We start from the raw sequence: 21,936 nt of genomic DNA on the forward strand, positions 1-21,936 counted from the left end.
AAAGAGAAAATCCAACCCCCTCAACTTAAAGACAGGCTCCATAGCATATCACACAACTACAACTACCCCCTCTTCGACTGCGCCACCTTCCCCGAAACCTGAGACGGGGGATGTCCATGCGCCTGGGCAAATTTATACCGGTAGGCCTGTTTCCGACGGCCCTTCTCATCGACATTCAGATTCACATTCACATTCTCCTTGTCGTCATCATCATCACCACCACCACGACGGCCATTGCCATTACCATTACCAAGCTCCTTCTCGCCCCACGACCACATGAGGGCACGACTCATGCGTTCGCGCTCCTTGAGAAGCAGGTCCACGCGACGTTGCCATTCCTTTTCGCGCTTTTCGACGGAGCGCGCGATGCGCTCGTCGACGGCGGCGGCGGTTTCGTCTTTGGTGGCGATGACGGACTCGAGGGACTCGATCCTGGCGCGGAGGGAGTTGTGGCGGTCGCGGTGGGCGAGGAGGTGGGATTTCAGTTTGGATTCGCGGTGTTCGGCGGCGGAGAGGAGGGATTGGAGGTCGCGAGTCGAGGCGGCGTGGGAGGCGCGCAGGTTGGCCAGTTCGGCGGTGTGGGCGACGCGTTGGGCGCGGAGTTCGGTTTGGAGGCGTTCGTTGTCGAGGGTGGAGGGGGAGGGATCGGTTTGGCGAGGGGTCGGGGGTGTAGGGGGTGGACTGGGTTGTTGAGGAGGTTGTAGAGGAGGTTGCTGCTGTTGCCGTTGGGTTTCAAGTTCCTTGGTGAGGCGGGCGATGGTTTCGAGGGCCCGGGTGCGTTCGTCTTTCACTTGGTTGAGTTCGTGCTGGGCCTTGTCGAGGTGGGACTTGAGCTCGTCGGCGCGTTTGGTCAAACGTGTGTTTTCGGTCTCAATGGAATGAATGAGGGTTTGGGATTCCGTGGCTTGGTTTTCGGAGTGCGTTAGTTGCACCTCGAGGGTCTTTCTGGCGGAGCATGCGTCCGTTAGGTCGGCTTGGAGCTTCGTGATCTCGTCTTGGAGTTGTTTGGTTTCCGAGTCGGCAGGGTATCTGTCTTTGGAGACAGAGAAAGGGTCCGGTGTGCGCCTGGTGGTGGGTTGGCCGAGGTCTTTGATGAGCTCGAGGATTTCGCTGTAGGTGTTGCCGGTCTCGAGGGGAAGATCGGCTGCCATGGCCTTGAGGGCGTTCTCTTGGGCGGTGACCTGCGACTGAGCGCGGGTGAGGTCGGCTTCGAGCGTGCTGTTCTTCTCCTCCAGGGGGCGGTTCTTGAATTCGAGGGTGAGGAGTTTTTCCTCGAGGGTCTGGTATGCTTGGTTCGCGCGGTCGAGCTCCGCTTGGAGCTTCTCGGCCCGTAGCAGATTGCTGCTGGCTTGGGCCTTCAGTGCGTCGATTTCCGTGTTTTTCGCCAGGAGCTGCTGGTCTTTCCAGTCCTTGTCCGATTCCTGCCTTGCGAGCGTCTGGTCCAGGGTAGCATCGCGCGTTTTCAGGTGTTCTTGGGCCGAATCCAACTGCTGGCGAAGGTGGGCGATCGTCTCGAGTCGCTCCGTGTCGAGATCGGTATTTACCGGTGTACTGCGGCTCTGCAGCTCTTTCTGCATGTCGCTGATCTGTTTCTGGAGCGTACTCAGCTCGGACGAGTTGAAGGTAGACTTGTGTAGGAAGGACTCCTTTTCGTCGTTCTGTTTCTGGAGCAGGTGGATCTGCTGGCGGAGGAGAGCCTCATCGCTGCGGTTGGCGTAGAGTTCCTCGAGTAGCGTCGACTTCCGCTGCAATTCTCCTTGGAGGTGCTTGATTTGCTCCCCCGCCGAGGCAGCCTCCAGCACCCGCCTGCGATTTCTTTCCAGTTGCTCATCTCGTTCCCGGAGCGCGTTCTTGAGCTCTGCGATCTGTTTGCGCAGATCCTCGGTTATATCCTTCTCGCCCTTGCTGGAGGTGCATTTGTGTTTGCGAACGGAGGGGGTGGTAGTTGTTGCTTCGAGCTCAGCATCGGGGTATTCTTCGATATTCTCCAGGTGGGTGACATCTTTCGCCAGTCCCCCAGCCCGGCGCAGGAGATGCGATGGCGTGGACATGTCGACCGGCGGACCGAACTCGCTGTATTCGCCGAGCTCCGGCTCATCCTCCACTGCGGGCTGATGCAACTGAGATGACTGTTGCTGTTCCTCCTGCTGTGGCGGCTGTCCCTTCTCTGCGTAATGCTGCGGTTGAGCCTGAGGCTGGGGATACTCCTCCTCCTCCTCCTCCTCCTCACCCTCCTGCAGGTCCAGTTCCGGTTCCGAGTCATGCTCCGGTTCCGACTCGGGCTCTGGGCCGAACAACTCGGGCTCCAGCCGATCGGCATCGAAATGTCTATGGTCCATAGTATCATCGTCGCTCATCAAGTACTTCTCCATGTTCGCCGTGAAATCGTCCGGACCCCCCACGTCGGAGAGGTTCTCCTCATGAGGCAGCTTCAGGTCGCCCAGGGGCTCCTCATCCAAGGCCTGGTTGCTGGGGAATTGGCTGAAGTCGACTGTATACTGCGCTAGACGAGCGTCGATTTCGAAGGCCGCGCGCTCGAGGGATGAGGCTCTGGAGGATCGCGGCGAGGGATCTTTCGGCGACCGCGCGCCGTCGTCCGCCGACCGGGTGGAGACGCGACGACTGAAACGGAGGCTTTTGGTGCTGATGGGCGAATAGCTGTCGCCATGGTCGGGATGCGGAGGGGGTGAGGAGGGCATGAAGAGGGGTGTGGCGAGGGTGGACGCGCCGACGGTGTCGTGGGAGGTTGTGTCGGCCATGAGGACGGGCAGGGAAAAGGGAATGGGATGTTGTTTGTTTACTTCAGAATAGGCATGCGCGATAAGATCGGTCACAATATCGAGGCCCCGATAGGCAACATCATTAAATGTTCGGAGGGTAGGAGATATTTTCAGGGCAGGGGGGGGGGGGGGGGGGTTTGGGGAGAAATACACCGATAAAGATAGGAGTCGGTCTGTAACAGCGGAGGAAGATGCGCAACAGGCGGAGGAGTGGACGAGTCGATAAACGTGGAAATCGTCTCGCAGGCACTCAGGCAGTCCAACACTGGTGTTCCTCAGGCTGACAGGGGGCGTCGCCCGATGCCCGATAGGGTCTAGTGCGGTCTCGATGCTCCCGCATCGGATCCACGCGTCGCTTTCCTTTGTACACATCTTCCCATCGCACGCTGTTTACACCCTCCTGGTACCAGGTCGTTTGAATGAGTTCCGAGTACCCCGTACAAGGACAACGGTCAACATGCACACTCCTTCGGCTGATCACTCACTGGTCATGGAAACCTTGCTACGAGTGCCTGGTCAATGACCCATACACATACTACACATATCGTCCGAGAGTCGACCCACCAGTGTCTACCGCAGAGGCCATGATGAGGCCTGAAGCCCTGCTGCTTGGTCCCTCCCGCCTATGATAATCGTCGCAAGAGCGCATCTAAACCATCGTTTTCGAAGGTGTTTCTGTTTTATTGACCCAATGGTAAATCAGACAGACATCCCCAGAACGATTGCAATCCATCCGTACCTCAACTTAACCTCCTCAGACACCTCATGTTTCACTGTCGATTCATATCCCAGGCATGGTAGATACTGCCAAGCAACTGAGGCCAATTTCAGATTTTGAAATGGGGATTCTTGCGAGGGCCGGGTGCCGTACCACAGATTCCTCGAGCCGTTCCGCCAGTTGAATCCATGGATATTTGGAGATTAAATCCACGCGATGCGACAGGATGACCCTCTCAATCTCACCCACAACCATGGGACTCGATGTGCGCAGACAGTCAGCTATGAAGGGACTACGTGATGGGAGCAAGATGCGAAAAGCATACTATATTGTATGCCTTTGCCGGAAGTAAAGGTTAAGATTGACGATGGCCTCTTCTGGCATCTAGGGGGGTTGCAATGGAGCAATACAGTGTAACAGTTGTTGGACGTCAGTTACACGGGGGTCGTCCTGTCCTGTCTTCAGCCCACGAACAGACCTGGCACAGGTGAGGTAGCATTTCAATAGATAGTTCTGCCATAGTGATCGCGTGATGGCTGTAGTGATGGTCGTAGATAGCCCCCCCCCCCACCCGGGCGGGCATTACCTAACCGCCCAGCAAAGTGGCAGTCACAACTTCACCCAACTCAACCCAGCTCAACCCAGCTCGATTCTCCCTCTCATTTCTCACCACCAGATTCCCCGTGGATGCCGGGTGCACTTCCTCCTCACTGCCTTCCTGCCTTGGGTGGGATGTCATCCATCGTGACTGCTCCCCCCCCACCTCCCCACCTGAAACAATGGACGAGGTGAATGGTTAATCAGCGGGCCCCCTCAAGCAGACCCTCCCTCGGCTCGCTTCCCCGCTGAGACCATCTCATCCATCCCAGAGCTAACTACTTCTTCCACCCTTCCTAAGCCAATTCCTCCCTCGCTCGCCCGATCCAAACGATGCCTCCCGTCTTCCCGAACCCCGAGCGCCGTCGGGTGATTCTCTACCACCAGACCATCTGCCCCGACGGCCAGTATGTCTCCATGCTGCCGCTGCTGGAGAACAAGACCGGTGTCACCCACATCATCCTGGCTGCTTTCCACCTGAACGCCGACCCTCAGCACATCACCCTCAACAACGACCCGCCCCAGCATGAGATGTACAATACGTTGTGGGCCGAGGTGCCCCGCATGAAGCAGGCCGGGGTGCGCATTATGGGGATGCTCGGGGGCGCGGCCCAGGGCTCTTTCCGGTCCCTGGACGGCGACCAGGAGAAGTTCGAGCTATACTACCAGCCCCTGCGGGACATGGTACGGCGCCACCAGCTGGACGGGCTCGACCTGGACGTGGAGGAGGAGATGTCGTTGGCGGGCGTCATCCGGCTGATCGACCGCCTCAAGGCGGACATGGGCGACGGGTTTATTATCACACTGGCCCCGGTCGCGGCGGCCCTGTTGGGGCTGGGCAACCTTTCGGGCTTCAGCTATTTTAGCCTGGAACAGCAGAGAGCGTCCAAGATCAGCTGGTACAACGCGCAGTTCTACAACGGCTGGGGGCAGGCGGAAGACCCGCGGATGTATGCGGCCATGATCTCACAGGGCTGGTCCCCGAATCGGGTGGTATACGGGCTGTTGACGAATCCAGGCAATGGGTCGCAGGGCTACGTGGCCCCCGAGAAGATCGGGCCGGTCCTGGCGGCGCTGGTGGCGCGGTACCCGGATTTCGGCGGAGTCATGGGCTGGGAGTACTTCAACTCGAAGCCGGGGGATCGCGAGAAGCCGTGGCAGTGGGCGGCGGAGATGACGCTGAGCATGCGCATGAAGGACTTGGTGGATGTTGCGCAACAGATGCTCGCGGGGGCGGGTAGCTTGATGAATGCCCTCCAGGGGCTGATGCAGCGTCGGTAGAGGGAGGGAGGCTGACGGAGAGGAGAGGAGAGGCAAGGCGGGGGCCATTGATGCATATATAGATTACTCAGATCATATCCAACGTGTACTATTGCATGGGCTTGCTGTTGCCTGGCGTAGACGTATCGGGAGGGGGTATGCGTACTGGGTGGTCGATGTCGTCATCGCGTCCTCCCCCCCGGCTTTCCGCCCGCCTGACTGTCTCCGATCTTCTCCATCCTCCCTCCCTCTCAGCTCCTCTCTCAACAGTCTGCCTCTCTGGAAGAGTCGCCTGGTCTGGCTCTGATCCATCCTTTACCTTAAGCTCCACCGTCTCGCCTGCCCACCACCATGGTGTCCCTACCGCGGGCAACCGCCGCGACCAGCTCCGTCCTGCTCCGGGCGACGACCTTCTTCTTCCTCCGCTGGGTAAACACTTCGCGTGACAGCCTCCGCTTTACTAAACAACCCAAACTAACTAACTAACTCGTCTGGTATAGATCCCCGGTCACCACTTCCCACCCCTGATCTTCACCCTGTTGGCCGTGTATCTGGCCGCGTTGGTGTCGCTCCCTCGGCCGGCCGATGAGAGCTCCTCCGATCGTCGCAAGCACAACGCCAAGGGCTCGCGGAATGCTTCCAGTAAGCAGGCCTCAGCATCGATGCTGCAACAGACTCTGACGTATCCATGTAGAATCTACAGAGCCCCCTCAGGGTGTGCTCAAGACCCTGTTGACGGGGCTGCCCTCCGCTCGGTTGCCCTTGTCAACCCGACTGACGGTCCTGATCAACATCGCCCTCGGACTGCTCGCGCTGGACTTTGTGGTCCGAGGCTTTCTTGTCTACCCCAGCACTGATATCGCCTTTTCTCGCGTCGGCTATGTCTCTCCTACCACGGCGAACCTGTTGGTTCGCGAGCCCGATCCCGCCCAGCTGCCCTTGGCTGTCTTCTACCAGCAAGCAGAGGAGGATCCCTCGCAATGGACGGAAGAAGGCATCATCTACTCCCTCGATGACACGACGGATTTTACCACCACAGTCACCATCAGGAGCCTCGAGCCGTCGTCCCTGTACCGCTACTCCCTGTCCAACAACCAAACGGGCTCCTTCACCACCGCTCCGATGCCCGGGTCGAAAGCAGCCAACCGGGTCAGCTTCCTGACCTCGAGCTGCATCAAGGCGAACTTCCCTTACAACCCATTATCGCATCCCCTCCGGATCCCGGGGATCGAGAAGATGACTGAGGCCATCACTCGCCTGCCATCTCTGCTCCGACCATCCTTCATGATGTTCCTGGGCGACTTCATCTACGTGGACGTCCCTCAGCGCTTCGGATCGTCCATCTCCCACTACCGCAGCGAGTACCGCCGGGTGTACAACTCCCCCTCATGGACCCAGTCCCAGGACAACCCAGCCATCGACCTCCCCTGGATCCACACGCTGGACGACCATGAGATCGAGAACGACTGGTCCAAGGGCAACACCACCGCGCCGTATCCCGCCGCGGCGGAGCCCTACATCCACTACCACGTCAGCGCCAACCCTCCCATCCCAGCGACTCCCTTCGCGAAGCCCGAAAACACGACATACTTCTCCTTCATCAACGGACCCGCCTCGTTCTTCATGGTCGACACGCGCACCTACCGCTCCGCGCCCGCGCAGCCCGACTCCACCATCCTGGGGTCCGCCCAGCTCCAATCCCTCCTCGCCTTCCTCTCCCGGCCCGAACCGGCCGAGGTCCGCTGGAAGCTCATCGCATCCAGCGTGCCCTTCACGAAGAACTGGCCTGTCGGCACGACTGACACATGGGGCGGATTCCTGAACGAACGCCAAGTCGTCTTCGACGCCATGTGGCGCGCCGAGCGCGAGCTCGGCGTCCGCGTCGTCCTCCTCAGCGGCGACCGCCACGAGTTCGGAGCCACTCGCTTCCCGGACCCAGCACTCGCTCTCACAGCGGACGAACTCTCCCCCAACACCGCCGGTGAAGGCCTGCACGAGTTCTGCGTCGGGCCCCTCAACATGTTCTACCTCCCCATCCGCACCTACCGACAAAAGGACACCGAAGACGTCGCCATCAAATACATCCCCGAAGGCAACACCAAATTCGGCCTGATCGACATCGACGTCCAGGACGAAGTCATCGACACCACCAAGTCCGGCGCCACCATCACCATCCCCAGCTCTGTCCTCACCTACTCCCTCTACATCGACTCAGACCTCGTCTGGCAATACTCCCTCAGCGTGCCTCTCCCGGGCTACGAAGACAAGATCGCTTCTGTTGCTGCCTGGAAACATCCCCGCTTCCCCCCCGGAAAGCTCCTCCTGGATACCCGCGAGGCAGAGAGCTGGGACGCCTACGCTAGGCGGGCCATCGGGGAAGTCACAGATAAGGTAGACTGGCTGCGTTCGCAGGCATTTGGGCTGCTCGAGAGGGTTAGCCGCGTGGAGAGACTGGATTGAGCGTTCTCTCTTTCTCTCCCTCCTTCCCTCTCCCCCTCCCTCTATCCTTCGTATATATATCCGTGTTTCCGTGACCCTGATGTTTTTTTTTTTTTTTTCGAGACGCTTAAACGTCGTCGTTGGCAAGGTAACAAGATAATATTAGCGTGTGTTGTGTTGCTTTTGGTTCTTTTGATGGGATAGACTTCCGGGAGCCACCACATGACTCTCTATCAAAGGACATTGTGATCCCCCTTGAAAGGTTTTTAATAATATAGTATAGCTAGTTAGATGACTTATGATAGCGATGCGAGGACGGGCCAAGGACGGTCAAGGAATCGGACCACGTTGACATATGCCATATGCAGTGCTGGAAAGACGGTAATGCACATTGAGCAGACTACCTGCCCAGGTATACGCCTTCGAATTCACTTTTATACTAAAGTAATATCTGACCATAGCAGTTATCCAATCTAAGACCCGGGGTAGTAAGTTTCATTAGAAATGGATATAATTGTTCCTCTGCCCTTCGCTCCGTTCACTCACCAGATTCACTCTCGAGAGAACAGAGAGCATTATAACCAAGAATATAACATAACATGACACGACACGACACGGCATGACAATCTAAGCAACCAGCTGTTGCATGAATTGATATCCAGCAAAAAAAAAAAAAAACCTCAAAATAAAAAGAATGGACAGAGAAAGAAAGTTTGGGACAAGAAAAAAGAAAGTTTGAAACGCGCCAAACACCATAATATGCTAGTACAGTCGACGTGAATCGTGTGCCGTACCGGAGGCTAGTAAATAGGGGCACAGAAGCGAGTCATCAAGTAAGGAGAGATATAATAAAAGGAACATGAGCATGAGCATGATCAAGGACGAGAAAAGGAAAAGGAAAAGAAAGGTGAAAAGTCATCATCATCACCGTCCCCGACCACGGCCACCGCCTCCGCCCAGTCCACCCATCAACCCACCCATCTGGCTCATCATACTTTGGAGATCCATGCCGCCGAGCCCAGGCATCCCGCCGCCGCCGGCACCACCGCCCTGGCCGCCGCCGAGCATCTGCATCATCTTGGCCATATCGCCCATGCCGGGCATGCCAGGGAAACCGCCACCGCCGCCGGGACCGCCGGCGCCGCCCATGGCGGCCATACGCTTCTGCATGGCGGCGAGCTGCTGCTCCTTGTTGCCGCCCTTGAGCATGTTCTGGGCGCGCTGCATCTGCTTCTTCTGGCCGCCGACGCGCTTGGCCATGCCGGCCATCATGCGGTGCTGGGAGAGGACGTCCTCGACCTCGCGGACGGTGGTGCCGCTGCCGCAGGCGATGCGGACCATGCGGCTGGGCTGGTCGACGAAGTTCTTGCCGTCGCCGTCAAGCTCGGCCGCGGTCATGCTGTCGAAGATGTAGATCATGCGACGGAGTTTCATGGAGCCATCCTCGTCGTCGAGACCTGCGGTCAGGTTGGAGAGGCCGGGGATCATGCCGGAGAGCTTGGAGAGGGGGCCCATCTTCATGATGGAGGTGATGTTCTCGCGGAAATCGCGCAGCGTGTAGATGCCTTCGGAGATGTGCTTGTAGGTTTCCTTGGCGGAGGCGGAGTCCTTGGTCACGGCCTGGACGTGCTCGACCAGACCGGCCATGTCCCCCATGCCGAGCAGCTTCTGAATGAAGGCCTTGGGGTCGAAGCGTTCCAGGTCCATCAGATGCTCACCGGTTCCGAGGTAGATGATGGGAGTGTGGGTGGCGGCGACGGCGGAGATGGCACCACCGCCGGCGGCGTGGCCGTCGGTTTTGGTGATGATGATGGCACCGAAGTCGGCGGTGGCCTTGAAGGCGGAGGACTGGGCCTCGGCGGCCTGACCGATGGTGCTGTCGAGGACGAGGATGGTCTGGTCCGGGGTGACGGCGGTCTGGATCTGGGTCATCTCGGTAAAGAGCTCCTCCTCCTGCTTGTGGCGACCACTGGTGTCGACGATGATGATCTCGAAGCGCTCCTTCTTGAACTTGGCGACACCCTCGGCGGCGACGATGGCGGGGTCGGTCTGGGTCAGGCTACCGTAGTAGGGGATCTTGGCCTTGGTGGCGTTCTGCTTCAGCTGGTCGAAGGCACCGGCACGGAAGGTATCGGCGCAGACGAGGGCGGTCTTGAAGCCGCGCATCTGGTAGTGGCGGGCCAGCTTGGTGCAGGTGGTGGTCTTACCAGCACCCTGCAGACCGACGAACATGATGACGTTGGAGCGGCCCTTCTTGGGGCGGAAGGGCTCGGCATGGGGGTCGACGAGGGCAACCAGCTCGTCGAAGACGGCCTTCTGGATCAGGCGCTTCTTGTTGACGGCGGGGGGGAGCGAGGCGAAGTTGACGCTGGCCTTGATGGATTTGCGGAGGGTCTGGACGAGGCGAACGTTGACGTCGGCGGACAGCAGGGCGGCGCAGATCTCCTTGATCATGTCATCAAAGGCCTGGAGCAGGCAAGCAGTTAGTCAATGATCCCACCAGGAACAAAGAATTTGGGGGGGGGGGATTAGCAAGGCACGCACCTTCTCGTCCAGGTTGCTGGACCGAGTCAGGTCATTGACGGCGGCGTTGATTCGCCGCCCGAGATCCTGGAGGACCATGTCGGATGGATATTGACAGCACGGGGGGAGAACAGATATAGCATGTACGGGGAATGAGGGTGAGGGTAGAAAGGTAAGAGAGCGCACGCAGAGGAGAGGCGGGGGGGAGAGAGAGAAGAGGGAAAGGAAGAGAAGGAGAGGCCAGCGTTGAAAGCGTGAGGCCCTGCGGAGAGCCCCGCGGCCAATCACCGCCCGCCGTGGCCTGTCCGCCCGCCGGGAAAAAAAGTTCGGGCGAAACGGTCTGTTCGCACTTCGCAGTCTGTTTCTTCCCCCATCTCTCCGCCCGAATTTTTACCATTCACATTCACCATGCCTCCTCCCCACATCAAAAAGCGCAAGGTCCTCGAGTCGCTGCAGGCCGGCCCCAAGAAGAAGTTCAGGAAGCAGCGCGCATACCACAGCAGCTCCGAGGACTCGGGCGACGATGAGCCCTCCGATTTTAAGGCGGTCGACCTCGCCGACTCCGACGACGAGGAGGTCCAGGTGAAGAAGCCCAAGAAGCAGACCAAGTCCATTGGGGAGTCGACGAAAAAGACCAAGACCAAGACCAAGCCCGCGGAAGAGGATGTCTCCGACAACGACGACGACGACGAGGAAGCCGATGATGACGACTACGAGGACGAGGATGGGGACATCGAACTGGATTCCGAGGCCTCCGACCTCTCCGACGACGACTCTGACACCTCTAAGCCCACCGACCGCAAAGCCGTGTCCAAGCGCAATGACCCCACGGCCTTCTCCACCTCCATCGCGAAGATTCTGTCGACCAAACTTCCGACATCCGTCCGACACGACCCCGTACTGTCGCGCAGCAAGCAGGCGGCCCAGAAGAGCACCGACGTAGCGGAGGAGAAGCTGGACCGGCAGGCGCGGGCCAAGCTGCGCGCGGAGAAGCGGGAGGAGCTGGACCGGGGTCGCATCCGCGATGTGATGGGCCTCCGGCGCGGGCAGGCCGGTGCGGTGGCCGAGGAGGAGAAGCGGCTGCGCAAGATCGCCCAGCGTGGTGTCGTCAAGCTGTTCAACGCCGTCCGCGCGGCTCAGGTCCGGGGTGAGGAGGCCGCCAAGCAGGAGCGCAAGAAGGGCACCATCGGCATCGGCGAGCGTGAGAAGGCCGTGAACGAGGTCAGCAAGCAGGGCTTCCTGGATCTGATCAGCGGCAAGAAGGGCAAGCCGCTGCAGATCGAGGAGGCGTAAGGCCGGACGGAGGGGGGATTTACGCGCGCGGTGTGGTGAGACAGACCTGGCATACCTGGCGTTGGGGGGGGGTTTTCGAAATGTTTCTTTCTTTCTTTTCGTGTTTAAGTGTTTGGATTAAAAGTGATATGCTATGTACAGGTACTTTCATGCCAAATGTGAATGGAGATCGGAATACCCAATAGAAACATTCGTTGACACCGGACCACCCAGCCATACAATCCGCAGTGATAATCATACAGTCCCTCGCCCGGCCCTCATCGTATATAATATAGTTACACCCCCCCGCCTCGTCAGTTCTTCTGCTCGAAGTCGCTGGCCTGCAGGTTCCGCGTCATCGACGGCAGCCGGACCACGAGGCCCTCGAGGTCCTTGGTCATTATGACCTGGCAGCCCAGGCGGGAGGTCTCCGTCAGCCCGAAGGCCAGGTCCAGCATGTCGTTCTCATCGTCCGACGGCTCCTCCATCTTGTCGAACAGGTCCGCATCCTCGACGATCACATGGCACGTAGAGCAGGCGCACGAGCCGCCACAGGCACCTAGAAGACGTAAAACGGTCAGTTTATCTGCCATTCTGGGGGTTGTTGACTTGCTCGAACCTTCCATTTCCAGGTCGTGGGCTTGCGCGATATCCAGCAGGTTGTCGCCCTCGGCAACCTGGAGGTCGACCCGGATGCCGTCCTTATCGATGAAGGTGATGTTGATCCTGCGCGGGCATTAGAAGAAAGGCATGGCGACGTAGAGGTTCTTTCCGGTGACTCACTCCTCGCCGGGCTTCGGAGGGGTGATATGGCCGTGCTGCACTCCCGCCGTGACGGAGAAGCTGCGGCGACCCGCCGCCTCGGGGGCCTTCCACGGGCGCGGGCTCAAGATGTTCCCTGTGGCATTGGCGGTGACTCTGGAGGAAGGGAGGACGCGGGATGTCTGGGGGGGTAGGAGGTGGTGAGGAAACGCTTGGAGGGAGCGCGACAGAGGCTCTCGGCGGACCGGGGCACGGCGCGACGGAGGTTGACACAGGCTTCCTTCCAGAACGACATGGCGGAGTGGAGTGTAGAGGAGGAGGAGGAGGGGGGTGGAATGGAAAGAAGATGAAGGGAGAAGAGGGGAGACGAAGCAGAAGCAGAAGCAGAAGCAGGTGGAGAAGAGCGAATCCTGGGGCAGGAAAAAAAGGCGAGGCCGCCGGGCGGCGGGAAAAGAAAGGGAAATTCGGACTTGTTCATTCGTCCGTCTTCTCCGACCGCCGCCCGAGCTTTGCTTTTGCTTTTGCTTTTGCTTTTGCTTCTGCTTTGCTTCGTCTTTCTTCCTTCCACCAACTTTGCCTGTTCATCTACTCCTCGTGGGATTGGATTCTCCCCCCCCCCCCCCCCCCTCCTCCTCAATCATGTCTGTCCCCCTCGACGGCCCCAACCCATTGCGTCCCTACTACTTCCCTCCCTCCCTGGGCCTCGACACCTCGCCCGCCTCGCCCCCGATGCATCTGCGTCATCGGCCACCCAGGTCTTTGGCGGCTCCGCGCGCGATCTGCTGCCCGACCTCGACTACTCCGAATACCTCGACAGCTCCCCCTCGCTCTCCAGCTGGGTCCGCGATGCCCTCGACCAGGCCGTCCGTCGCTACACCAGCGTCCTGACTGCCCAGCCCTTCGACGTCGCCAAAACCATCCTGCAGGCCTATGTCGCCCCCGACGATTCTTCCTCTTCCGATGGCCAATATGCCATGGACGAGCGCCGCGCATCGGGCTATAACAGTCAGGTCGACCCCTACGACGAAGATGTACGTGCCAAGAGAGGAGATACATGGGATACGGTGGTGGACAGGAGACGTGACAGCTAACGACTGGTGGTTCCCGGCTTCACAGGACGCCCTATCCTCGGACGATGAGAGCAGCTACTTCACATCCGCAGCTCCCGCTGTGCCGTCGCCGTCCAGTCCGCGATCTCGCAAGCAGCATCGACGCCGCCATATCACCGACCGGAGCGGCTACATTCCCGCCCCGGCCTCGTCCCGATATGCCCTGAGCATCAAGAACCCCACCTCCCTGATGGACGTGCTCTCCCAGCTCTGGAGCACCAGCGGGCCGACCTCGCCGTGGAAGGCGACCAATGCGACCTTCATCTACTCCCTGCTGCTGCCGACCCTGAACACCTTCATCCGCAGCCTTCTGTCCGCCATCGTGGGCCTCCCGGAGGAGGATGTCACGGCCTCCATGATGGCGGACATCCTCACCTCGAGCTCTCCCGCCGCCACCCTGCTCTTGTCGTTCATCTCCTCGTCGCTGTCGGCCATGCTCCTCTCCCCCATCGACACCGCACGCACATTCCTCATCCTCACCCCGGCCACTCACGGGCCCCGCTCGCTGCTGCGGGCCATCCGCCAGATCCCGACCCCCAACTGCACCATCCCCCCTCACCTGATCCCGATCACCATCCTCCACTCCAGTCTGCCCAACTTCATCACCCACACGACGCCCCTGCTCCTCAAAACATACCTCTCGATCGACCCTGTCCTGAACCCGTCCACGTGGAGCCTGTTCACCTTCCTCGGGTCCGGCCTGGAGCTGGCGGTCCGCTTCCCGCTGGAGACCGTTCTGCGCCGCGCCCAGATCGCAACCTTCACATCCCCCAGCATCCGGCAACAATGCAGCGCCCCCGCCCGCTCGGTATCGTCGCCCACCACCGCGGAGGTACCACCGACGACGGAAGTGGAGACGATTGTCCCGACCCCCCAGACCTACCGCGGCATCATCGGCACGATGTGGGGCATTGTCTACGAAGAGGGCGTGCAGGCCGCCCCGGAGGCTGAACGCGCGCGCCAGATGTTCAAGAAGCCGGTCGGGCACCGGAGGCGGCAGGGCCAGGGCATCCAAGGGCTGTACCGGGGCTGGCGCATCGGCATGTGGGGGATTGTTGGGATCTGGGGAGCCAATCTGCTGGGTAGTGTCAGCGTCATCGGGGACGACGACACGATGCCCAGTGGCGGTCAATTCTAAGCCAGCGCTGCCTTCACCAGCGCCTGCAGTCCTATCATCCGCAGCCCGGCCAACCCGGTCCAACTTGAGCTTGTCCCCTCCTGCTCCAAGCAGCAGAATACCCGACATCCCCAACTGCTAAACCACCCATGTTCGATCGAGTTCTGCGGGACCGTCATCTCCTCACTCACATCTCCACCACCCTAAAACTCAGCTCACCTCAGCTCACCTGAGCGCACCCACCCTCTCCTCTCATCTCCACATCAATACTTCTCATTTCTCCTTTTCTAATACCAATACCAATACCAATACCAATTGACGCTGCTATGGGATGTACTTTTACTTCTTCTTCTTCCTCTTCTTTCTCTTTTCCTTCTTTGTTTCCTTCCTTTGGGGGTATCCATTTCACTCATGCCATATTACGTGTAGTACAGCCGGGCGGGAGTCGAAGGGAAGGCAAGGCGTTGTTGGACTGTCTGTCTGTCTGTCTGTCTGTCTGTCTGTCTAGCTAGCTAGCTAGTCGTTACGTTATACTATCGTGTAGATAATTGAATCTGGTCATGTGACGGGATAGTTTACTACGTAAATTGACCGCAAGTTGTATGGATAATGGTTTTTTAGTGGTGTGTACTCTAGTCGTTAGACTGACTGGCCAGTGATTGTTTTGATTGTAGATACCCAGGCGAGGCGACGGGATATATATCTACGCTACACTAGTACACTACCGTGACACTACACCTCACCCCACCCCACCATAAAAGTCGAAATATCTACACCGCACCACACTACGCCAAACCAAAAGGGAGAAGTGATATGCAAAACAAGAATAGAAATAGGAAGAAGATGAGGAAGAAGAAGAAGAAGAGGAAGAAGAGGAAGAAGAGGAAGAAGAGGAAGAAGAGGAAGAAGAGGAAGAAGAGGAAGAAGAGGAAGAAGAGGAAGAAGAGGAAGAAGAGGAAGAAGAGGAAGAAGAAGAAGAAGAAGAGGAAGAAGAAGAAGAAGAAGAAGAAGAAGACCCCAATTCTTTTATTGCATCGCCCAACACTAGCCAAGCAGCCAACTAGTGTAAATAGATAGATAGACAGGTGGTAGGGAGTAGGAGTAGGTAGGCAAAAATACCAACCCGAGAAAACAACCAACCAACCCCCCAAAAAAGAAAATAGTTTAATGAAAAAAAAATAATCAAGCACACAAAACGCCATCATTTCACCCGTCTAAATCGTAGGACTGGACTGTTTAACCATCCATCCATCCATCCATCCATCCATCCATTGCATGCATGGGAATGCATGTTGATGTTGATGTTGATGTTGCAGTCAGTCAGTCAGTCAGTCCATTGAGTTCCTTTTTCTTTTTGTATGGATCATCTCAGTTGGAGAGGATCGATTGGGCTCTCTATGAGAAGCCCGTGTGGGTATGGTAGTAGGTAGGGTAGATAGTATCCGACAGCCGGATCTCCCGATGAACCTAACCCAAGCCAAACCAAGCCCAGCCCTCACTCCCGGAACCTTCTTTCCCCCGGTAGTAGTCCCGAGTCCTGATAGCCAGGGGACGACAGACATCTATAGTATGACATGATACGGGTATGGTATGGAATTAGAGGAGGGAGGGAGAGGTAATGGGAGGGGGTGGGTGGGTAGGTGGTAAGTGGTAGATAGGTAGGTAGGTCGTTCTATCCTCTAAAAATCACGGAAGAATCGGAATAGAAGATTCAGGGAGGTGGTTGAGGGGAAGGAGGAACAGGATAGGGTAGAATAGTGGGAAGATCGGATAGAGAGACAGAGACAGGTTCGGTGTATAAGTAGGGCAGGGAGTAGTATAGTACAAACTCAGACAAGCATGAGTCAGGTTTGGGTATCACTGGAAGGAAGAGGAAGAGGAAGAGGAAAGAGAAAAGGAAGAAAAGGACGGGCACTGATCCGATCATTTATCAGCGAACCGACGATCGAAATACCGCAAAACACCCATGACACTCGCGGCCTCGACTTCCAGGGCGGCCCTGGAACCGGGCTGAGGGATATCACGCTGGTTAGGGTCGGGGAGGGTGTGGAGTTTAGGGAGCCAGGAGGAGATGTCGTCGCTGGCGCGAGAGAAGTTAGGGTGGCGGGAGAGGGTGGTGAAGGCGTCGGCACAGGAGAGAGTCAGGGAGGGCGAGGCCGACTTGCGCTTTGGCGGCGGCGGCGGAGGAGCTTGCTTTTGACTCATGCAGCAGCCGCCGTCGGCACCTTTACCGCCGCAGCAACCACCGCCACCGCTAGCACCACCGCTGGAGGAGGCAGCGCTGGCGGAGCGAGAGGCGGCCGCCAGCGTCTTGCAAAAAAGGGTACGTCGGGGGTCGGCGACGCATTGGGCGCAGGTGCCGGGGCCATTGGCGCAGGGGTTGGCGGCCGTGGCCTGGCTGATCGGGGGGAGGGTGACCTCGGAGCGCACGTCGCCGTCGGACGGCGGCGGGGTGAACTGGGAGAGGTTCTGGATGGGAGCCAGACGGTTGTTTTCGAAGGAGTTCCGACGACGTTCCTCCTCCTGGGCGGCCATCTCGGCGCAGATGCACGGCGTGCCGTCCTGGCAGAAGCCGCAGGGGTCGACGGCGGGCGAGGACATGGCGGTCACGCTCACGCTGTCGTCCTGGAGGCGATGGTGCTGAGGAGGAAGGGCAGGGGCGGCGAATCGGGTGGTGAAGTCGATCTCCATCTCCTCGGGCTCGGGCTTGATCTCGGGCTCGGGGTGAGCCGGGCGCTTGGAGTGGGAGGACTCGATGCCCGGCATGCCGAATGCGTCCTCGATGCACTGGCAGTGGCCGGTCGAGCAGTTGGTGCAGCCCAGCGGCACGTCGTCCGGGTCTTCGTGGTGTTCGGGGACGGCGGGGGTTCTGGCGGGCACGCGGGTGACGGGGGCCTTGTCGGGATGGTTGTTGTTGCTGTTGTTATTGTTGTTGCTGTCGGTCAAGGACGAGCGGAACTCCTTGACGAGGCTCTCCTTTGCGCTGCGCTCGACCGAGACCTCCTTCTCCAGGGCGTGGCAGCGGTCGCGCCACCAGGCCATCTCGCTGCGACATTGGTCGACCTCATGGGACAGCGACGAGATCTGTTCCTTGAAGGTGGCCACGTGGAGGTCATGTTCGTCCTCGATCTGCTTGATCTGGTCCTCGAGCTCGTTGACACGGGCGGCCCTGCGCTCGCGGAAGGCTCGCTGGGCGGCTCGATTCTGGGCCTTGCGTTTGGTGGGCGGCGTGTCGGTGGCAGGCTTGCGACCAGGCTTGGGACGAGGTGGAATCACCCATTCCTTGGAGGTGACGGATCCGGGTGTGCCCGGGCCGGGTGACGGTGAGATGGTCGGCTTGGCGGCCAACGCGGGCGCCAACGGAGCTGGACCGGGCGCCATGGCGAGGACGGGGGCGGGTGTGGCCATGGTGTTGTTGTCGAGAGCACCTCTCTAGGGGACGACGAGGAGGTCTGGGGTGTGGTCAGCGGGCATTTTCCTCCTATCTGGTGGTGGTGGTGGTGGTTGTGGTGGTGGGTGTGGGCGGGGAGTGAAGGAAGAAGGAAGAAGGAAGGAGGAGTTGGAGTTGGAGTTTGGACGGACCAGCAAAGTGAGTGGTGGTGTCACTTGATCGCTTCGGCCGGAAGAGCGGAAGTGCGCCCCTTCAGCCGGTAAGCGAGACGAGTTGTGGGCAACCAAACGGAAGAACCAACAGCAATTGGCGTGCAGGCAAGTGCAGGCAGGAGCAGGCAGGATCAGGGAGGAAAATAGAGCCAGGGGAGCATGGAATGGACGAGGCTAGGAGGGGAGCGAGAAGATAAGGACGACGACGGGGAGGAGAGAAGAGAGCGAGCGAGCGACCGAGGGACGAGAGAAGAACTAAGAAGAGGGGGACGGACGGGCATTTGCTGGGAGAAAAGGCGATCGGATCTGATTAGATTATCGTGCGCGGTCACCGACTTCGGCGTTCCGGTGGGACCCTCCCAGTGCCGCCCTCTCATTCGCCGTCCCGTCGCTGCCCGCTGGTTATCAATCACCCAGCTCGGTCAGACTTGGGGTTTAGGGTACGGCTAGCCTGTTTTTGGGATGACTCGAGCATCATCATGGGTCATGGGCCCTTTTGTCCTCCGGGGCAATGGCTGTTGCAGTTTGAGGGTAGGGCTGATGATGAGCACCCTCGCTGGTTGTGGTAGCGTATCTTCCCTGCAGCACAAGAATAACACACTGTCTGTCTGTCTGGCATCTTATGTATGCTGTTTACCCGACATCTGCAAGAGCAATCAATCACCACCCCCCCCCCCAACCCCAACGAGTCAACCCTGACTCTCTCCCAAGCCCTCTTCCATGGGACCGAAATTCTCTCACCCTCCCACCTCCCAGTCCGCTGGTCTCCACCTGCCTGCCTTCCGTTCACCCTCTGTTGGTCAGATTCCCACCCGTGATGCGCGCGGATATCTTGGCGCAGAGTCTGCTCTGCTCTGCTCTGCTCGTCCACACATGGCAAACGCCGGTCATAATGTGGCTTAATATACGCTTCTCTCATGGGCTCCATCTCCCTTGCCCCTGGATCAAGCGGAACTGACACATAGAAACGCAAAAAACCCGCAGACAGGGAGGGCTCAGCATCCGAGTTTGGCCGAGGGAAAGGGTGGCCCGAAATGGACGGGATGCGATAGGATTAGCAATTAGCAATGGAATGCGCCACGACCAATGATGTCCGCCGTGCTGACCGGCGGCTTCCCACGCGGCAAACCCTTGGCCTTTTTCCCTTCTAGTCTTTTTTTACTATCTGGAAATATCTACTTGGGTTCCTCTTACTCCATCCCCGTTTTTTTGGCCTGGATATGATGCACTCGGTACCACTTCTCCCTCCGTCGGGTGATCTTATCTGATCACGCTATTCCCGCTCAGGCAATCCGAGCCCTCCCCCCTTCCCCCCCCCTGCGTGTGGTGTCGTAATGCACGAACCAGAGCCCGTCGACGATCCGATCAGAAACAATAATTCCTCTGGCCGCGTTCAGCAAGCCGGAAGGGAGGGAGGGTCGAGGTGAAAACTCTTCCGTCGTGGTGACTGGTCTTGGTCCTGCCTGCCACTCTAGTTCTACACGGGCCAAATGCCGATGAACGGAAGGAAACCACTGGCGAGGCCGGGCCGATGCTGCGTGAACACGGCAGACCGACTTTTGATGCAGGCTCAGCTCTACGATGGAGTTGCTGGTAGATGGCAAAGTCTTCAATTGATCCTCCGTACATATGATACATACCATGAGCCCACAGGATCGCCATTAGTAATGTATGCTTGCGAGTCGTTTGGCGGACACGGTCCCTCGAGCCCTGCAATTAGCTGGCGTGTCGGGCCAGCAGGGCAATGGGCGATGACTGATGCAGGATGGACATCCACCGATCTCGCCGTTTCCTCGCCGTTTGCCCCCTGTTCTCCTCTTTTAGTTCCACTAGCAGGTAGTCCTGGCCACCTCCCTTTGCGCCCGTCTCACTGGTAACTGCACCTGGCAGACTTTCACCGAATAATGAATAATACACACTAGTCATGATGTACAGCACTTGCATGAAACATAAATCATCGACAATCATTCTGAGGGCAGCGGAGTCGTAGTTGCCAATCCCCGCCGTCACAGGTCGACTAGGACCGGCGATCCCGACAACGGATGTGCCGAGTGCTTCGTCTGGACGAAGACCTTCTGGATGCCGCCTTCGCGGTGGGCAAACAGCTCGTAGAGCCTATCCATATCCTCCAGGCGCACCCGATGCGTAACCATATCCAGGGGCTCGATCTCCCCCTTCTGGATCAGCTCCAGTAGATGCTTCCAGTACTTGTGGACGGGGGCCTGGCCATTCCCGATGAGCCGAATGCCGGTCTGCATGATCGCACCGATATTGAAGTGATTCGTCTGAAGCAAGAAACATTCTCAGTGTCAGTCTAGAGAGAGAGAGACGAAAGAAAAAAAAAAAAAAAAGCAAAGAGCTAGACCACGCATGTCACTTACGTATCCAGCATAGATGCCGGTGATCCCAACGCGACCAAACGGTCTCACCGCCGTGATCATCTCGTTCAGCATCTCGGACGTGTCAGTCTCCATCCCCAGCAGCAGTTCGAAGTAGTGCGCCCATCCTTTGGCGTATTCCCCGGAGGTACAATCCAGCGCGACATCAGGACCCCCGGGGACGATCTTCTTCAGCTGCGAGGTGATGGATTCGCCTCGGGGCAGGTTCGTGAAGTCGAGTACCTCCAGCTTGGGGATCTTGCTCTTGACGAAATCCAACCGCCATGCACCCTCCCCCCCGTCGATGAGAATGACCCGACTGGCGCCCTCGGCGAAACTAAAGCTGGACACCATCTGCCCGATGGGTCCCGCGCCCCAGACCGCGACGACGTCGCCCTTCTGGACGCCGGTGTCGACGACGCAGTGGTAGGAGGTGGCCAGGACGTCGGAGAGATAGAGGGCCTTCTCGTCGGGGACGTCGTCGGGGAGCGGCAGCAGGTTGACGTCGCCGTAGGGCACGCGCACGTACTCGGCCTGGCCGCCGGCAAAGCCGCCAGTGAAGTGGCTGTAGCCGAACATGCCGGCGGTGCGGTTGCCGTACAGGGCGTTGGCGATGGAGTTCTGGTTGGTGCGGTCGCACTGCGAGGTCAGTTGGCGGCGGCAGTTGCGACAGTCGCCGCAGGCAATGGGGAAAGAGGCCACCACGCGATCCCCGACCGTCACCTTCTTCGCGCCCGGTCCCACGCTCTCCACCACCCCGCAGAATTCATGGCCCAGCACGTCGCCTTTCTCCAGCTGGGGGATGACGCCTGTGCCGTGGGTAAGTAAGTCAACCGGTGAGCCAGAGCTGATGACGGCCAGGTATAGTGAGACAAACCGTGATACAGATGGAGATCACTGCCACAGATCGTACTGCCCGTCACCTTGACCAGCACGTCGTCCTCGTCGATCACCCTGGGCTTGGCCATTTCCACCACCTCCACCTGGTTCTTCCCCTGCCAGATGGTCGCCTTGATCTTCTCCCCCGTCTCCTGGCCGTGCTCGCCCGCATAGTTGCTCACATCCGTCGTGACCGTCGCGTTGTCGCCGTGTCCGATGGCCTTCTCCACCAAGTTGGCAGCCTGGGTTGCAGCCATCACTGTCGGATAATTGGGCGTTGACACTGTGATACCGATACCGGATGAGTGAAGAGAACAGCTGAGATTGCACACGCAAGGCTGGGCGACCGACGGTCACTCCGATATATTTGAGGTCGCCCGTCGCCGGGCCTCGCGGACTGACATCACTGTGAGGTCGTCTGTCCGACGCTGGAGCCTCGTTCATTCGGGCTCGAAGCTTGGAGACGAACGGATCCATGGCAGGGAAGATACCCACCTCC

The 21,936-nt window shown here is 58.7% G+C and overlaps 9 protein-coding genes across 9 annotated transcripts; 3 read left to right on the forward strand and 6 right to left on the reverse strand.

Moving 5' to 3' along the window:
* Window positions 1-62: 62 nt before the first annotated feature.
* On the reverse strand, window positions 63-2,759 carry BO70DRAFT_371653 (putative spindle pole body associated protein SnaD; the record flags this gene model as incomplete). Its single annotated transcript, XM_025544810.1, has 2 exons — window positions 63-371; window positions 414-2,759. The coding sequence occupies 2 exons, from the start codon at window positions 2,757-2,759 to the stop codon at window positions 63-65; spliced, it is 2,655 nt and encodes an 884-aa protein (XP_025398606.1).
* A 1,342-nt stretch (window positions 2,760-4,101) lies between these two features.
* BO70DRAFT_337870 (alkaline phosphatase) lies at window positions 4,102-7,815 on the forward strand (the record flags this gene model as incomplete). Its single annotated transcript, XM_025541173.1, has 3 exons — window positions 4,102-5,304; window positions 5,856-5,958; window positions 6,059-7,815. Exons 1-3 carry the CDS (start codon window positions 4,429-4,431, stop codon window positions 7,813-7,815), a joined length of 2,736 nt encoding a protein of 911 aa, XP_025398607.1. The 5' UTR covers window positions 4,102-4,428.
* Window positions 7,816-8,457: 642 nt separating this feature from the next.
* On the reverse strand, window positions 8,458-10,509 carry BO70DRAFT_316189 (RNA-binding signal recognition particle subunit SRP54). The gene is made up of 2 exons (XM_025540341.1): window positions 10,339-10,509; window positions 8,458-10,260 (listed from the first exon to the last, which is right to left on the reverse strand). The coding sequence occupies exons 1-2, from the start codon at window positions 10,414-10,416 to the stop codon at window positions 8,719-8,721; spliced, it is 1,620 nt and encodes a 539-aa protein (XP_025398608.1). The 5' UTR covers window positions 10,417-10,509; the 3' UTR covers window positions 8,458-8,718.
* Window positions 10,510-10,684: 175 nt separating this feature from the next.
* BO70DRAFT_362752 (rRNA-processing protein RRP15) lies at window positions 10,685-11,799 on the forward strand. Its single transcript, XM_025543392.1, has one exon. The coding sequence runs from the start codon at window positions 10,726-10,728 to the stop codon at window positions 11,608-11,610; it is 885 nt and encodes a 294-aa protein (XP_025398609.1). The 5' UTR covers window positions 10,685-10,725; the 3' UTR covers window positions 11,611-11,799.
* Window positions 11,800-11,903: 104 nt separating this feature from the next.
* On the reverse strand, window positions 11,904-12,646 carry BO70DRAFT_371657 (ferredoxin family 2Fe-2S iron-sulfur cluster binding protein; the record flags this gene model as incomplete). The annotated part of the gene is made up of 4 exons (XM_025544811.1): window positions 11,904-12,148; window positions 12,209-12,315; window positions 12,373-12,505; window positions 12,562-12,646. The coding sequence occupies 4 exons, from the start codon at window positions 12,644-12,646 to the stop codon at window positions 11,904-11,906; spliced, it is 570 nt and encodes a 189-aa protein (XP_025398610.1).
* A 344-nt stretch (window positions 12,647-12,990) lies between these two features.
* Window positions 12,991-14,598, forward strand: BO70DRAFT_397071 (mitofusin complex protein UGO1; the record flags this gene model as incomplete). Its single annotated transcript, XM_025546667.1, has 3 exons — window positions 12,991-12,996; window positions 13,107-13,382; window positions 13,468-14,598. The coding sequence occupies 3 exons, from the start codon at window positions 12,991-12,993 to the stop codon at window positions 14,596-14,598; spliced, it is 1,413 nt and encodes a 470-aa protein (XP_025398611.1).
* A 604-nt stretch (window positions 14,599-15,202) lies between these two features.
* On the reverse strand, window positions 15,203-15,887 carry BO70DRAFT_50968 (uncharacterized protein). The gene has a single exon (XM_025548501.1). It carries the CDS (start codon window positions 15,780-15,782, stop codon window positions 15,363-15,365), a length of 420 nt encoding a protein of 139 aa, XP_025398612.1. The 5' UTR covers window positions 15,783-15,887; the 3' UTR covers window positions 15,203-15,362.
* Window positions 15,888-16,327: 440 nt separating this feature from the next.
* hapX (bZIP transcription factor HapX) lies at window positions 16,328-18,227 on the reverse strand. Its single transcript, XM_025548503.1, has 2 exons — window positions 18,160-18,227; window positions 16,328-18,029 (listed from the first exon to the last, which is right to left on the reverse strand). Exon 2 carries the CDS (start codon window positions 17,983-17,985, stop codon window positions 16,501-16,503), a length of 1,485 nt encoding a protein of 494 aa, XP_025398613.1. The 5' UTR covers window positions 17,986-18,029; window positions 18,160-18,227; the 3' UTR covers window positions 16,328-16,500.
* Window positions 18,228-19,777: 1,550 nt separating this feature from the next.
* On the reverse strand, window positions 19,778-21,926 carry BO70DRAFT_362756 (zinc-dependent alcohol dehydrogenase). The gene is made up of 3 exons (XM_025543393.1): window positions 21,436-21,926; window positions 20,562-21,367; window positions 19,778-20,465 (listed from the first exon to the last, which is right to left on the reverse strand). The coding sequence occupies exons 1-3, from the start codon at window positions 21,692-21,694 to the stop codon at window positions 20,187-20,189; spliced, it is 1,344 nt and encodes a 447-aa protein (XP_025398614.1). The 5' UTR covers window positions 21,695-21,926; the 3' UTR covers window positions 19,778-20,186.
* Between the last annotated feature and the right edge of the window lie 10 nt (window positions 21,927-21,936).

This window comes from Aspergillus heteromorphus (assembly GCF_003184545.1).
Source record: "Aspergillus heteromorphus CBS 117.55 chromosome Unknown BO70scaffold_15, whole genome shotgun sequence".
In the NCBI taxonomy this organism is placed as follows: domain Eukaryota; kingdom Fungi; phylum Ascomycota; class Eurotiomycetes; order Eurotiales; family Aspergillaceae; genus Aspergillus; species Aspergillus heteromorphus.